General features: G+C 41.5%; 2 protein-coding genes across 3 annotated transcripts in view; one reads left to right on the top strand and one right to left on the bottom strand.

Annotated features, from left to right (window-relative positions):
* The window catches only part of LOC145214501 (uncharacterized), a 39,020-nt gene extending 28,442 nt beyond the window's left edge, over positions 1–10,578 (top strand). For both annotated transcript variants that reach the window (XM_080083043.1, XM_080083042.1), the window contains 12 exons: positions 3,927–4,358; positions 4,433–4,618; positions 4,724–4,836; positions 4,981–5,074; positions 6,467–6,570; positions 6,689–6,946; positions 7,064–7,177; positions 8,133–8,687; positions 9,029–9,214; positions 9,358–9,516; positions 9,663–9,800; positions 9,909–10,578. In XM_080083043.1, coding sequence (XP_079939169.1) covers positions 3,927–4,358; positions 4,433–4,618; positions 4,724–4,836; positions 4,981–5,074; positions 6,467–6,570; positions 6,689–6,946; positions 7,064–7,177; positions 8,133–8,687; positions 9,029–9,214; positions 9,358–9,516; positions 9,663–9,800; positions 9,909–10,010 — 2,441 coding nt within the window. In that variant the 3' untranslated portion in view covers positions 10,011–10,578. The remainder of the gene's footprint in view (positions 1–3,926; positions 4,359–4,432; positions 4,619–4,723; positions 4,837–4,980; positions 5,075–6,466; positions 6,571–6,688; positions 6,947–7,063; positions 7,178–8,132; positions 8,688–9,028; positions 9,215–9,357; positions 9,517–9,662; positions 9,801–9,908) is intronic.
* A 774-nt stretch (positions 10,579–11,352) lies between these two features.
* LOC145214502 (translocon-associated protein subunit beta-like) lies at positions 11,353–16,075 on the bottom strand. The gene is made up of 4 exons (XM_080083044.1): positions 15,839–16,075; positions 12,133–12,340; positions 11,836–11,913; positions 11,353–11,704 (listed from the first exon to the last, which is right to left on the bottom strand). The coding sequence occupies exons 1-4, from the start codon at positions 16,000–16,002 to the stop codon at positions 11,597–11,599; spliced, it is 558 nt and encodes a 185-aa protein (XP_079939170.1). The 5' UTR covers positions 16,003–16,075; the 3' UTR covers positions 11,353–11,596.
* Positions 16,076–16,816: the final 741 nt, after the last annotated feature.

Genomic DNA, 16,816 nt, shown 5'->3' with positions numbered 1-16,816 from the left:
GAAACTAATTGTTAATGACGCGCACACCTGCCTCGATGAGATATAATTGTGAATTCGCTTTTAATTACACCTTAGCCGTTGACTGTCGAAATGGGCTTCAAGAGACCCGATGTCTAAAGCGTATCTTTTCGTGGTCAAGTGGGCGTGTTTAACGTTTGTGGCAGTTTTCTTCTGGTCACGTTCGATGTAGTAGGTGGTCCTTGCCCACTAAAAGTGTGTGAACTTCTTAAGTAATGCAGGTCTGGTATAGTGGTATTTTCCGTTATGGTTGTTGATCAGTCCATCGGTAACCGCGACCCACTTTACGTCGTGGCAGATATACGGATAAGGCAAAGTAGGCATTTGCATGTTTTAGTTATGACATAAGCATACGGTATCACCTGTAATGTCAAGGCAGTGAGTTAATTAAAAATTTATGAGATGGGCAGCGTCAGAATTAGGCTACAGGGGATGGCTGTGACCTCCCGTGCACAGTGACGTAACTGTAATTCATTATTGACACGTGGTGTGTTTACTTCGCTCTGGCAGATCTGCAGCTGCTGTTCGTGTAGAAACCTACTAAACGATAATTGCTTTAAACCACTGTTGATGCCAATCGTCCCTCTGAACTTCTGCTGTTGTTGGCCTTCTTCACGTGGTGAACTTGGTTCTTTGAGTGACACTGGACACTGCAAAAGTTGCCAAGACAACCAAGGTCGTAGGCACTCGCCCGTTACCACGAGGCGGCCGCAGCCAGCAAAACAACAACAACACCAACACCAAGAAAGCAACTTCGCTTCGCCCAAGTCGTGCCGGATTAAGTCGAACATGGACGTTACAAGTTGTTTACCCGACTTTCCACTTTGCTTCGTGTTCAAGATGTCGTCGCGTCACCGCGGTAAGGTTGCAGCTCAGCGAACTATTTCTCAATTGCAAATCGTAGCGAGTTTTAATTAAACGTTATTGGCTATTTGGCTCAGGCGCGCAAACGTGTTTATCACTCGGAATAGCACTTAAGCAGAGAGCCCTGCGAGTTTGTTGAGTGATAAGACGATACCTGTATGACGACTAGTACCTGGTAAAACACAGTGGACTTGATTCCTTTACCACCTGTTCCCATACGGAATTAGCAAGTCAACAGCATATTCGGTTACCGTCAATTTGTGGACGCCACCAACTAGCGCGCCATTGTTTATTGCGATAAATAGTTACCTAGAAGCGGCGCCCGGAGTGCTTGGATATAGTACTTGGCACAACGTCTGTTATCGCGGGAAATCCAGAATTTGTAGGCTGGAAAAAACTGATGATTCAGTACGAATTTTTAGGCCTCTGTAATGAAATTGATGTTTCATATTACTACGGTTTAAGATATAATCGCCCTAAAAGATATCGCGTTGATCTATTTGTGCGCCCAACAGCCAGCTATATCTTTTTAGTGCGGATAAATTTAGGTACAGGGGCTTACAAATAAGTGTCCACAAACTTTTTCTGAGTCACGGTGCTTTAAATATGTTCTTTAAATCCCCAATTCCTGACTCCCAGATTTGAAAGACAATTCGATGTATGGTGGCACTTTCACTATTTTGCGAATACAGTCCCTAGCTTAGCTTCACCCGAACCATTTTTTCGGGTCGATGCCGTGGTTGAATTTCACCCAAATATGGTACCGTGGCAAACCTTGTTTGTTACTCTGCTTATATCGGTCGATTGCGTGCATAGGCGATGACTCGTCGCCCTTTGGGTTGGGTACAAGCCGTAGTAGGTTTACCAGCCCGTGTTGTAGATGGCAACAAACAAATTCGATCATCGATACCGTTGGACGCCAGCCACCTTGCCGCACCGACCTTAAACGCATGTTGTTTCACATGAATTAAACTTATAAGCCGCCTGGTTGGTTTGCATATACCCAGTGCCGAGTGCCTGAATCTGGTGTTACGGTTTGCGTTATCCCACGGCGATGACGTCAGGTCTCCATCGACCAACCGACGTTGAGCTTGAGTCTTGGTTTTTCGGCAAAGTCTCATGTTGTCCAATATCCATGCGCGCGCGCGTCATCAGGTTTTTATGCCCCGCAGATACAGCAACGATTATTATTGCAACGTTTCAGACTCTTGTGTAGTGTTAATCCACTGAAGGCCGCGTCTTTGTTTGTCAACTCTGGCGTCTTAGTGTGAGAACAAACGTAGCACTGGGCATAATTTTGCTTATATGTTTAGGGAAATTTTTAGCAGTCAGTTAAGAGTATACAGTTGCAGCTAAATAAAGATTTTAGGAAGCAGTTAACGACAGGTGGAGTTTGAACTTGTTTTGTTGGTATGCGCAAACCCAAGCTATGTTTATTCACCGACCTAATTCGCATGCCTTCACGTAACGAAACTTGCAAAAATTTACCGTTGTGTACCTGGCAACTTCAGCCTACCTGTCGTTGAACTTGGTTTACGACGCCCGGTTGGTTTTGTTTGTACTTGTCTTGCGCAATTTGCCGCATCGGGTATTTTCAACTTGTGCCTTAGTTACTTTTTAATCGGCTCGTCAAAGCCGCTCGTTACTGTCGCCGTCCACTTTAAGCCGTGTCATGGAACGTGCGCGTGTCTTTTGCATGTGGTTACGGCTTGATTGCTTCACAAAAGTGGCTGACTTCACGCGTGTACCGCTTTAGTTGCGGTTTGACAGCGCCCGAATCTTACGTCAGCGTTGAGAATCGCAAGCACAGATGAATTTTTTATTTCCAGCCTACAGAGAAAGCCAGGACATGTGAATTTATTTCATCCTAGACAGAATTCGATTTTCTTTCGGTCCAGTTTTCAGCTTAGGGTTCGTTTACGCTTCAGCTTTCGACAGCAATGAATTATTTAGCATGCAGTGTGGCTAGCTTAAGGCTGCAAAGGCATTTCTAATTCTCTGTTTTCGTTCTTGCGTCATGTTTAAGGTTGCGGGGTTTCACAGCTGTGCCACATCCTCTATCGTTAAGTATTAATGAGGCAAATTAATATCGCTCTATGTTGAGTTGTGTGCCAAGTGCACAGAGGTAAAGTTAGGAGAAACAAAGTATACAAAACACGCTGAGGTCGTCATTCACGCATTTGTATCCGGCCAAGCATGTCGGTTCAAAGTGTGCGTGCACCAGTAGTATCTCGGCAAATCGCCGGATACCTTTATGTAGTACCAATGCATATATGGGTTTACTGCAAGCCGAGACCTGGTTTTATTGATCGCTGTGCTGTTGAAAAAACGCGCTGAGAAATCCTAGCATCGCATTATTGCATCGGAATTTCACATCGATTTTCGCTCGAGACCTCCGTCTCTTCGTGTTCAGGGCCATCAATATTTAATAATGCTTTTAAAGGAGCCTTGGCATTCTGTCACATATGCAGTGAGAAGCAGGCAGGAGAGGCATTGCTCTGTAAGCAGGTTTCACTGTACATTTTTGTGTGAAACGGATTAAGCCGTGACAAAGATGACCTGCAGAATAGTTGCTGACCATCAGTCTTTTCAGCTCACAGTAAACAGGTTCCAGTCCGATTTGTGGCGCAATTAAAACAGTATCAGAGCAGTTGCATAACGATGAGTGATCGAGATTATGCCACAATCAGATTGCAATTAAGTCACAGGTGAAGGTTGGCGCAGGAATTATCGGACTTAGCTTTTACGCCGTTTGTCGTTTACATAAAGGCTGTGGTTGATTGATGACTTATTAAGGCAAATTTATGTGGCTTGTTGTGTGTCAATGTTCAAACCCAACCTGAGCTTCATAATAAGCCACCTAGTTTGGTCAGGAAGCTACAATGAGTGGCATTGGCGTTTCCGATATTGAAAGTGTAGCGCCTATTATGTGCACAAAATGCGATTCTCTGCATGCACATTTAACAGTATGTCATCGGCTTTGCATGTTTACTAGTTAACTCATCACGCACGTTCTGTAATCATATACCTCTTTATTGACGCAGGTTTGATACGTGGGGCCAGTTACAGATCTCGATCTAAGCATCGATACGATTCCTCTGCTGTGCACAACAAGTCGCCTTGTGATAGCGACGGTTACGGCGCCGAATTTGACGACGACCTGTCCGAAGGATCGGCTTCCCACGTCACTCCAGCGATAGTCAAGGATCACATTCCGACCGCATCGACCCGAAGCCACCCGATGACTCTCGACGGGCTTTCGAAGCGCACAGGCCCGGGAAACTTGGACTTGGCCCTCGATACTTCGCATTACGGTGAAGCGCGAAGAGAGATGAGGCGACAATATACACCAGGACGAAGTGATGGAGATGATTCGCCTCTTTCCTCCTCCCCGTCTTCAATGGATGATTTTGACGGCCGTATGATCAAGGAAACTTCGACCCCTCGGGTTTCACAGTCGCGGCTTTCATCAAAAGGTCAGTAGCTATTGTTCTTTACCGAAATTTTATGAAGTTGTTGGCGGTGTTGATAGTTTGGTAAATTCTTGTAGATTCCAAACCGCGTTATACTGAACACAAACGCCACAATTCATTCTACGACAACAACAATAACAACAGCGCAAATTCATCCAAGTCCAAAAGCTCATCAGAGAAGTTGGAATCGCCTGGTGATCGCCTACCTGACCTAGCTACAATTGTCGATACAGTCACTGCAGTAAGAAGCAGATCGTCACAAGGTACGGTATCGACATAATACGTAGTCAGTTAAGAAACGCAATTAAATGTAATTTGCATATGCTGCCTTGGGAATGGGATCACAAACAAAATATATATTTATCTAGGAAGCAGCAGTGATCCTGCCTCTGGGTCCTCCGCCTCCTCGACTCTTGCTAAGTCCCAACTTCCCTCGGTGGATTCAAAACAGGATGAAAATGATCAGGATGAATGGGCTCAGGTAAGAAAAAATCCAACGACAAAATTAAGTTGGTCTTTTTCATAGCTTCTATACAGTCTTAAAGTTACACTGTCAGTGTCGGCAACAGAATTAAGTCACTAAAGTATGAAATCTGTATGTAACGTTGTTTCTTTTGCTCTTCAGATTGCCAGTATAATGTCCTCTGTCGGTGGCGGCCTGAACAAAGGTCCAGTCTACGCTAAGGAATTTGAGGAGACCTTCTGGAAAATTATGACAGGTAATTTGCTTTCAACCCACGTTCGCCGGCCGTCGGGGCACTTGGCGCAATGTCTTAATTATCAACGTTGTTTATTGCATTTCTGGCTGAGTGGCGGATCAATAAGCGAACGTTCCCAAACGCTCAAAGTCCAATCGATCTCAGCCTGCAATAAATTTTCGCGCAGGATCGAATCTGGCCTGGACCCAATGGTGCAATAAAGATTGCATGTAAAAATAGATTGATTGACTACTAAGGGCACTGGCAATTCAGCAGCCTTGAAGCTGATCGAGTTGCATCTTTTCAAAGACACTTTCGTTACATTATCGCTGGGCGTAAAAACCTTTAGTAGCCTTTAAATGCAGCTTTAGGGATTTATGGAATCCTTTAAATTCGCTACTAATGCTGACTCTGCAATTTCCTGGGTCAATTTCTTACCGCTATGCGATTTTTTAATCCACCTAATCGCATTGCGTGAAACGTGATGCCGGTCAACGGTCGATAAATTGCCACCTTCTCCGGCCCAACGCAGCGAACCTGCAACACACACGTTTAACGACCTTTGAATTCAGAGTCTGATAATCCCGTTTCTCAAAAATCCCACTACGCCAGTGTATTTTCACCATCTGTTGGGTGCGTTGTGTTGACGCAGGGCAGGTTTTTAATGCTTTCGTCAGGTATTCGATTTTTGTGCACGATTTATAAACCAGGTGTATGGCTCATGCCCTTCCTGCCTGTCCCAGTTCATTATGTAGCACCTGTTACAGGTGCCACAAAAGAACTGCATTTCAGCTTTACCTAATTGACAAGGCACTGTTCCGCCCATCGCCAACGTCTGGCGTGGAAATATTTGCAATTACCGCAAAAAGTGTTACAGTACTGTTTTAGCCATAGTAATAGTGTCGGGATTTTCCATACTTCAACACTTGGTTTGTATATGTTGGTGTTGCGCCGACCATTAATATGTACACCCTCGTCCACTGTTGACTATCAAATCAATCTCACGCCTCGCTTGCTCTCCATGAATCGTCCCTCGTTCGCTCGGAGCCAGTGTTTGTGTTGTCCACACCACGGTGTCAGAGTGCAGCAGCCACAAACCGCACTGTCGGCTTACGAAAAGCAAACCAGTCTGTCTTTCTGGTCCCCGACCATGTAAAAGCCCAGCACAGAACTATCTCCATCGTAGTGGTTTTATGTTATAGCAGCGTGCAGCGACGGGTGCCCAGAAAGCGCATAATTAACTCCATTCCGCCGCCGCACTTAAGACCCGAAGGCCAATAAACATTTTCTCACGCGCGCTGCTAAAATTTTCTCGCATGTTTCTCGCCACTGTGGTTGCAAATCACATTACTACCATTTGTGTCCGCTTGAATTCGAGTGTTTTTCAGATTTTAATGTTGTGTTGTTTTGCAGGATCGGAACTTCCCCGTCAAGTAAGCACGTGGCTGGCTGAGCTCGGCCTTCAACAGTACGAGACTGTGCTGGAGGGAAATGGTTTTGACAACGTCGACTTTTTGGTAAGTTCTTTTAGCTAATAAAAAACACTGCTTGATTCTAAGTTAGCAATCAAATCGCGACAAAATTCGATTTAAATGCCTGTGTCGCATTGTTGAATAAGCAATGTATTTTTTCAAGGCCGGTGATATATTAGAGGAGCAGGACCTTATCGACATGGACATTCGAGACGAATCTCATCGCAGACGGCTGCTCGAATCTGCCAAAAACCTGCCCCGTCTCCATCCTCTTGTGTCGCCCGACGACCCCGTAGCGCCGTCTAGCGTTGAGAAATGGCTGGAGTCCCTTCAACTTGTGCAATATGAAGTTGCTTTCGTGACCAAGGGCTATGACTCCATGAAAGCCGTTCGACTAATGACCGAATCTGATTTCAAACCTGTAAGTCCTAGTTCATTTTGATGGCAGTGTTTCGTAAACAATGCGTAAAGAAATGTGTTGCAGTATATATATATATATAAATAATATTTCAACTTGTTATCATTAAATTATTTTTAGCTTGTCTCCAAACGCGGTCACTTCAAACGAGTCAAAGCATCACTCTTTGGTCGCTCAAAGGATGATAAGAAGTCAGGATCCAACCGTTCCACACGAAGCAGAACCAATAGCCAGGTAAAAATGAGTCATACGCAATCATCAACCACGCCCTCCATGAGCAGTATATTACGTCGGTTTCGTTATTACCCCGTGCAAGCGTCCCGCATTAATCTTAGTTACCCGCCGTGCAAGCCTTCCTGTATGACACTATACAGGCTCACAGTAGTGCGGACACGGCATGCAGGCACGCATCAGCCTTGTTCACTGGGCCTGTTTTCTAATCCGGACATGACGTAACGCGCGTGTTTCCCATCAGCCATTACTCGCGCCATAAGCGGCCAGGGACAGGTGGAAATTGCTGCGCGTCAGTTTCAGCCTTGAGAAGGGCCTGTATTGAACCTATCAGGCAGGGACAAGCTGTATGTCAGCGACGGAGAGCCAATGCTATTCATAGAATGTGAATTGGCGGACTGCAGGGCAGACAAGTTGGTCTGAGTATAGGCCAACTCTTCAACCAGGCGTTTGGGTAGCAGTTTGTATATCGGCATCTGCTATGCAAACTTGTATGTTGATATGGAAAGACAAGACAATTAAATGTGATATACGATAGCATATATAGTGTAGCAGTGCAATATAGAAAAATGTGAGTCAGACGCGTTGGTTGATGTAAACTCGTGACATCAGCTTGCAATGCAAAATAAGTTGTATGTGCACGTCACACCCTTTGACTAGAACAATGCACTGCTATATACTATTGATAAAGTGCGTTATTGCTGTCGGCGTAGTCTAGTGACTGTTTAATTAATGAATTGTTCAACAAAGTCAGTCACTTGATATGGCGATAGGCCTGCAGTACGTTTGCAGCAGTTCATGCTTACGTTTTTAGGTTTGAGTCGAGTTTATTTCTTTTGGAAATAGAAAACTTGTCGACAATACGGGTGGATGTATTTTCGTTTCTTTGCCAATTATAGTAAAGGTTTTAGCTTAAGCCTTAAACTGTCTGTTTACCCGAATATGTTTTGATTTTTAGGCCAAAGCCAGCCCACCTCTGTCTCGCAGTCCGCTGTTGGACTCTGCCAATTTCTTCAAGGATTACACGAACATCGTGAAATCGCGTGCTACTACTTTGTCCAGCACACGAAGTGCCGACAACACGTCACCGGCCTTCCCTTCTGGCACTGTGAGCAGCACTGGAAGTGGTAGCAGCGCCGCCAGCACCAAACAAGCAACTAACGATAGAGTGCCAACTCAAGGCGAGCCTGCTGCTGTCGAATCCCGTGGACGCAGTTCAAATAAGTCACCAGAAACAGCAAAAGATTCAACTCATTCCCGTCACCGTCACCACGGCCGTAAATCATCACGTGACAGCGAGAGGTCGAAGCCTCGGTCACGGTCGGGTTCACACTCGTCGCGGACACGTCGCACGGAGCTGTCCGTTTTTGTGGAGAAGAGTTCCAAGCCCAAACATTCGCGCCAGAATTCGAACAGCAGCGCTCGACCTTCGCACCACAGACAGCGATCTCATCATAAGTCGTCGTCATCACTGAGAAGCGTCGATAGTGAACAAAAGGAAAATCTCAGAATGGTGTGTATTTCTGACAGGTTTAGAGATTTAGCTTTAGTGTGAGTCCTATTTGGTTTAGCTTTTTACACATGGCCTTTAAAATCACAATATATAAGCTGTTTTTCCTTCGTTTATCGTGCACTGAACTACGTGCATTCAGTGTTATTTACCCTGATGCAGGCGACCTGTATAGGACGTTGAAATGTCGGTATAAAAATACAGTTGCCAGAAGAGCTTTATAACTTACCCTAAATTTACACTTGTAGTCATACCTGTTCATGATTAACTTGACTATCTGTGGCGTCTTTATAGGCATACATTTGCGAACACGAACTTGTATTAAACACTTTTTATCTGTACAGAGCAAACCGAGCAACTCGACCGATATTCCCGACGTGGAACGAGCGATTTACCTTTCAACAGAGTCGGCCTCTGGTGAAGGTTTGAGCTTGCGACCGCCAAACGAGACCACAAGTGAAGTGTCGGTCCACGCGTGGCGTCATAATGCAGAAAAACTTATTACCGCCTGCTGCAACTACCAAGCATACGTAAGTTGTGATGTAGTTGGCACACTTTTCTGTCAGGCTTACATTTTGTGTGATTTTTGTTTAGCATGCACTAAATCTCCTGTAAAATCAAATGCTGTATTTTTATTTTTCGTTTTATTTAAACTTTTTCATTTTGATTTTAGTACCTCGGGTCTATGCTCATCCACGAGCTGAAGGGCGTCGAATCAACTATGGGAGCTTGTGCCAAGATGCGACGTTCCACCGATTCAATGAAGAAAATTCCTACCATAATGTTGTCCATCAATTACACTGGTGTTAAATTCATCGACTCCAAATCACAGGTTAGCCAAAGCAGTTGCTGGTGATTTTAACTCATGGCACAATTATACACAATTGTAGAATACATCTTCAGGAGCTAGAGCAAATATTAGATAAAACACCTTTCCCGGAATTGGTTCATCGGCTAAAACTTATATTTTCTTCACAGCATGAAATCGCCGAACACGAAATCTGCAATATCTCGTTCGCCTCGCAAGATTCCGAAGACCTTTCGACGTTTGCTTACATCACGCATGACGTCAGAACTGGACATCACTATTGTCACGTGTTCCGGGTCACGACCATGGTAAGTCTTCTGTTCGACCACATTTGCATTACATCAACACTTTTACCGTAACCATATGTTGTTGTCATAGAGACCAGGACAGTAAAATGAAACTCTATTTCTTTTTAGGACATGGCGTATGAGATCATCCTTACTCTCGGCCAGGCGTTTGAAGTGGCCTACCAGCTTATTCTCAAAGACAAAGCTATTAAGGAGAGAGAAGTGAGGTGACGTCACCATTTAGGACTGTCACGTGACTCGACGACGGACCCGGGCGAAATGTGGAAGAACACTGCAAAGGGCTAAAGTCCAAACTGTAAACCATAGTCGGTTTTATTTTGGGAACATCCTTGTGGGAAACCCAGACCCCCTGTTCACAATTCGTTTCAGTATTTATTAGAGCGGGGGCAATACGGGAAAGATATTGGTGTGGCGACCGACCCTAATGGGTACTTAAACAACTTAAACATAAATGTGGATGTTTTTCCTTCAGTGTTTTCAAAGCGACGTGGAATCACAGTATTTTGTCGTTAACCAGTTTTAACTCACAATCATGTTTTGCTGTGGAATTGCGATTTAACTTTTTGCCCGAGCCGTTGCAAACCGATTTTTTGTTTCAATTCTACTACTGAAATGGTTCTTTTTCGCCCTTGTCCGAGTGATCTCCTGTTTTTTTTCTTTGGTCAGTTTGCGATCTGTGTTTTTCTTCACCGTATTCTTTTAATGCACGTTTTGTTTTTTGTCTGTGAGAATATTACGTTATCCAGCCAAATAAAAAACATTGGCGACTTACAAACTACAGATTGTATGAAACATGTCAACAAACAGAGGAGTTTTAGCTTTTTTACGTAAACAGAAAGAGAAGGATAAAAATCAGAGAGACATAGCACCCTGCAACCTTGCTTTGGGACCCCAAAGAGGTACCTGTAATGATGCATAGAATGGGCTATTTGGGTTCGGACTTGAAATATTTAGCAGTTTTGCCCAATTAATTCAACCAAATCATTTTTCAAGCCGCTCGCTGCGCTTTTATCATAAAAACATCAGTTTAACTGTCAGACAAACAGTATTGCTACCACATTAGAATAGGTGTGTTGCAATATGATCTTAGTTCTGTGTGTTTTTATGATTCATTAAGTCGTCCGTGCCAACCTGGAAATGAATCACTTACTTTTGCTGGGAGTAAACTAAACAACAATGCTTTGAAAATTAAATTATTTGGTGTGATTTAGGTTTATGCGCAGTTTAAAGATTTGTGTCGTATCGTACATTGGCGAAAAAAACATTCTGTTTCAACAAATTTCTCGACCAAAAACAAATTTTCGTAAAAATAGTTGATTCGCCCCAAAAGTTCTGCAAACCGAATTTTCGGTACATCACTAGTTTCAAGGATTCTCAAGTTTCAAAAAACTGTTTTAAGGGATGTTGCTATGGCATTGGTGAAATACAAAAGATCCATTAAAAAGGTCAGTGACACTAAGCCTAAACCACATTTTGCCACTAGACCGTAAGTTGTTACACAAAAAACAACCTTTTCACATTTCTGACAGACTTGAACACATCTAAAACACACTTCTACAGTCACCATATTTTTATACCAATGCAACAAGAGAAGAAAAGCTTCATTCAACGAATACAAACTTCTACCAACTTGTCAAAAAACTCAAAAGGAGTCTAGTTGTTCATTGCACAAATTTTGAAACAGTTACTTCACATAATTTTGAGCTTCGCAGGTTTTTCATGACCCAATTGAAACGAAAAATAGAAAAAAACTTTGCAATAGTGCAAAAATGCAGTGAACCATATATAAAGTTGCTTCAGTTCTTTTTTGCCTTCAGACTGTATTTGCTCTTGCTCTTGTAGTACAACATGTAGGGTAAAACAATTGATGGAATGCACCAGACACCAAACAAGCCCCATTCAATCTGAAAATTATTAGAACGCTTTTTTTAATAGATAATACACATTTAGTTTTTTACAATGATAAAACCTGCAATATAACCTATTAACTGGTAAATACCAAACTTACTGTAATAAATATAAAATATTATTTTACCAAATGTGATGCATGAATCCTTTTGAACTCTTTCAGTGATAAAATATCCAGTTCTCCAAGATCATTGCTCATACCAAACTGAAATATGCATAAAAATTCAAAACTGATTTTAAATGTGGTTTTAACATTTATTCTTACCCTGCAAATCTAACTAGTGGTTAGCATTTAAACAACTTAACCTGATAACTTGTTTTGAAATAAAACCATAGTTGGAGAAGAAAATTACCTATCAAATTATAGACATATCATAGTTGACGACAAGTAAAAAATGACAAACCAAATTGACAAATAACTCACAGTGGTATCTGATCCTTCTGAAGCCACATACTGGACAACCGCTGAAGTGAAATTAAATGCACCAGATTTAAGTGGTCGTACAATGACCACATGTGAAACATTTGTTCCCGCTAGAATTCTCTCCCATTTGACACTGGTCATTCCTGACACAAGTTCAAAGTCACTCTCATGGAATGAAGAATCAGCAAGATTAACATCAGTGGCAGCACTAGAAAAAGAAAACTTAAGTACTTTTTGCACAGCGCTAGGAACCATTGCAGATTGTTTACACTGCATTTGGCACTAGAATAAGGGATCCTAGTGAAGATGTATATAAAAGCAGACAGAAATCTTTGTTAGAAGTATGCCAGTAACATCTTAGAACAAACATAGAAACTGTTTTAATGAAAGTTTGATCCACAATTATATGGAACCACTATCGTAACTTGTGCCAATCACAGAAGAGAATCAAGATCAGGGGTGGAAAACTGTTTTTGTTCATAAAGGCCACTCAATGTTTTATCGACACTTGTGTAGGCCGCATAGACTATCTTCCAGGCCGAGGACAGTGGTGTTCAAACTTTTTGAGGTATGGAATGGTTGTTGTGTAATAGTCTCTGGCAGAGTTGTGGTACTTATGGTCCGAGCTGATAAAGGTAAATAAACTTCCCACTACATTTCCGCCTTCACTTACAACATTCAGGATTTATTTCACTTGAAGATGAAAATCAATGATCTAAGGCAGTGGTCGTCAACCTATGGGTCGCGACCCCAAGTGGGGTCGCCTAAACTTTTTCTGGGGTCGCGATAAGTCACCGAATTTAATTTATTTCATTTTAAAATTAATCACAGAGAATCAAACTAATATTATGCTAGTTTTAGAACTTTTGCTCTTGTTTTGTAGTACAGCTTGCTACCTCCTGTTACAGTTAAATCGTGGTAGTAGAAAAACGCAAAATGGCTTTATCGCGTAACAATGGGTTTGAACAACGTGTATTATGACTCAACACTATTACTTTGTATTATCTAAGGTGACACCAGAACAAGTGAATAGTTATTTATGCAGTTGTAGTGTGCAGATATTTTTCGCTGTTTACAGTTAGCTTTGTAGCAGAGTAACAGTAATTTGTAGTCTGTAAGTAAAGCTTAGCATTATACTAGCATGGCAGCAAAAAATACCAGAAAAAGATCATATGACGAGGCCTTTTTAAACCTTGGTTATACTGAATTTCATGGCAAACCAAAGTGTGTAATCTGCCATAAAGTTCTGGCAGAAGAATCGATGAAGAAAAATAAACTTACACGTCATTTAGAAAAAAACCATCCAGACTGCGTGAACAAACCAACCGAGTTTTTTGAACGTAAATTGCAATCCCTTGCATCACAAGCAGGCGTGATGAAAGCATTTACTGCAGTAAACAAAGCTGCTGTTTATTGTTCGTATGTCGCCTCTTATCACATTGCAAAGCAAAAGAAAGCCCATACAATTGGAGAAAAATTGCTAATGCCGGCAATGAAGGAAGTTGTGAAAGTTATTATTGGAGAAAAGGAGAGCAAAAAGTTAGATTCAATGTCACTATCAGCTGCAACAGTAAAACGTAGGATTGAAGACATGTCCAATGACGTTCTGGACCAAATTGTAACTCAAGTAAATGGTTCTTCATGGTATGCAGTTCAATTAGACGAGTCTACTGATGTTGCCGGTCTGCCTCAGCTTTCTGTATTTATTCGATATATCAACGGTGGAGAAGTATTAGAAGAGCTTTTGTTTTGCAAATCACTGCAGTTGCATACTAGAGGTGAAGATATATTCAAAAGTCTTGACGATTTCTTTCACGATCGTTGTATACCCTGGGAAAAATGTGCTGGAATATGTACCGATGGTGCGGCAGCATGTACTGGCATCAATTCGGGGGTTGTAAAAAGGGTACAGGACAAAGCACCATTCGCAAAATGGACGCATTGTTTTTTGCACAGACAGGCACTTGCCGCCAAAAATTTATCAGAGGAACTGCATGATACTTTGAATTCCGTGACAAAATGTGTCAATTACATTAAAGCGAGGCCACTCAACCAGCGTTTATTTACTTGTTTGTGTGATGAAATGGGTGCTGATCACACGGGTTTACTATTGCACACAGAAGTGCGTTGGTTGTCACGTGGTCGAGTACTCAAGCGAGTTTATGAACTGCGAAAAGAAATTGTTATTTTTCTCCAAAAACAGGAGCATTTGGCTTTGGCTGAAAAGTTTGGTCAGGAAAAGTTCATTGCAAACGTGGCTTACTTAGCCGACATATTTGATTCGCTGAACTACAGCAATACATTGTCGACAGAGATGTGGCTATCCAAGATACCATACTTGGACACCTTCAGCAGCTTTGCAAAAAGTTTGAGCACTACTACGGCAACATTCTGACGCCGTCCAAAGAACATGACTGGGTAATAAATCCTTTCTCTATCGTAGATTTACCTAAACTGCCTCTCCGTGTTGCGGAAGAATTTACAGAAATGACAGCAGATGCAGCAAACCGCATTTCTTTTGACGTCTTTAAAGCAAAATACCCAAAGGTCTCCGCAAATATTTACTTTTGGGTGTCGATGCACTCAACGTACCCGACTATGTCAAATTTTGTTGTTCAACTTCTAATCCCGTCTTCAACCACGTGGCTGTGTGAAGCAGGATTTAGTGCAATGAGTGTACTAAAAACGAAACATCGTAATCGATTGGAAGTGGAGCATGACATGCGGTTAAGCTTGTGCAAAGTCAAGCCGCGGCTTCAAAAACTTGTGGACAGTATACAGGCACAACCATCTCACTAACAGTGCAAACTAAATGTTGAACAATTTGACAAGTTTGTGTTCCTAAAATTGGGTTTATGTCTTAAATGAAACTCCTTGAAAACGTTTTTCGGAATACTTTTGTATCGTCATATTTGTTTGTAAATATGTATAGTTTGTGTACTTGTTCTTTCATTTTAGCTTTACTTAAAACGTGCCGAAAAAAATGGGGTCGCATGTAAATTCTGAATTAATTTTCCCCTAAATTGGGGTCGCCTATAAAAAAGGTTGAAGACCACTGATCTAAGGGCAGCTTGTAACATCACATACAAGTCTTACACATTAGATTATGTAAAAAACAATTGTTTTCTTTGTTGCACACATAAGATTGTAAAGCCACAAGCTCTTGGTAGTCCCACAGAAATCCCTTTGTGAACCACTATAGGTCCATTGGGTCTAGTGTAAACACAACTGCCCCAAGAACTTATCAAATAGTAACGGAAGAAAATAAAAAATCCCCCCAAAATACATTTTCATTTATTTTTCTTCGACTGGTCCAGCATGGAATATCAAGATCCTAAAAATGTATTTTAGCTTTGAAGGCCACATGTAGTGCCTTAAAAGGCTGCACGTTGCCTTTAGGCCACAGGTTTCCAACCCCAGATCAACATAACTGACCAATTACAACAACTAATGGATTAAGTTTAAAGTTACAAACTTTCAAAATTGCAAAACAAGTATAACGATGTTATGTAAGACATGTAATCAACAAATACATGTCTTGCAAAAAAGTACCATGGCTTATATTGACTATTCTGAAAAAGGTATTGGCCCTCTCTTCAGCTGATACATTTTGATTATTGATAACTATTTAATGAGTTGATTATCAAAGCAAAGAAAATTGTTAAGTCAGTTTTTATCATAATGAAGCATCAGCATCAAAACTCACCCATCTCCAATGTTATAAAGAGTGTATTGAACCATCAAATCATTTCCCTCCGTAATAATTGAATTTAAAACATTCTTAATCAAAATAAGTTTCGCATCGCCATCTTCAGCATGTACCAGTCCGGCACAAGCAATCAGGAAAATTGTAATTAATTTTAGTGACATCTGTATCGTTTTAATTTCTACACAGACAAGAGTTAACAAATATACCGGCACTACAGTTTAAAGTTCCAACACATCACTTCAAAGTCTGCGATGTTAAAATTACTCAATGAGCGAAATGAATTGTCCCGAAAAGTATAGTTTTAAAATACTAGTAATAACGTGTTATTGGTATTACTTATTGGCGCTATTATTATGCACCAACTATTTTTTAATCTAATCATTTCAACTACTTTAAATACATGTCCTTAAAACTTGCATAAAACTGCAAAATTGTTATTATTTATTTTACAAAATTGACATGTTTAATCTGCTCATTGGATATATTGCCGATGCCACATCACCGATCACGTTGGTGACGTCGCATTGCGCTTTTTAAGAAAGTCCTATGTTGCAGAATCAAATCAGTTTCTTTCGCATTTGTGCCTTTACGTTTGCAAAAATGGGCTAATTTGTCAGTAGGAAATCCACATGAAATCCCTTTCGTTTCGCATATCGCAAATTACTAAAAAACAATGCCAGCATGTGAAGAGCTGGAGCGGGGTTCTTAAAATTACGTTACATGTCTTGACGTATACATATCATACAAAATTAAATCTACTTAAAAACCTTTAGGCCTACTTTGGTTAACACAGTCTGATCCCAACATCTCTAACCCCAATATAAGCATTGAGATATCGTCTGCAAACTAGTTCTCCGCGTATTCGGTAGTTGCCCCTTTGGTCCCGGAGCTTAAAATTTCTAAAATAAGTTGTCTGTTGAAAAATCTAGTTGAGTTTGCGCTAAATCAAATGTAGTTCACAATACAATACAGGTT

The sequence above is a fragment of the Phallusia mammillata genome, chromosome 2 (assembly GCF_965637545.1).
Source record: "Phallusia mammillata chromosome 2, kaPhaMamm4.hap1.1, whole genome shotgun sequence".
Classification (NCBI taxonomy): Eukaryota; Metazoa; Chordata; class Ascidiacea; order Phlebobranchia; family Ascidiidae; genus Phallusia; species Phallusia mammillata.
This window is presented reverse-complemented; position numbering and strand designations above follow the sequence as displayed.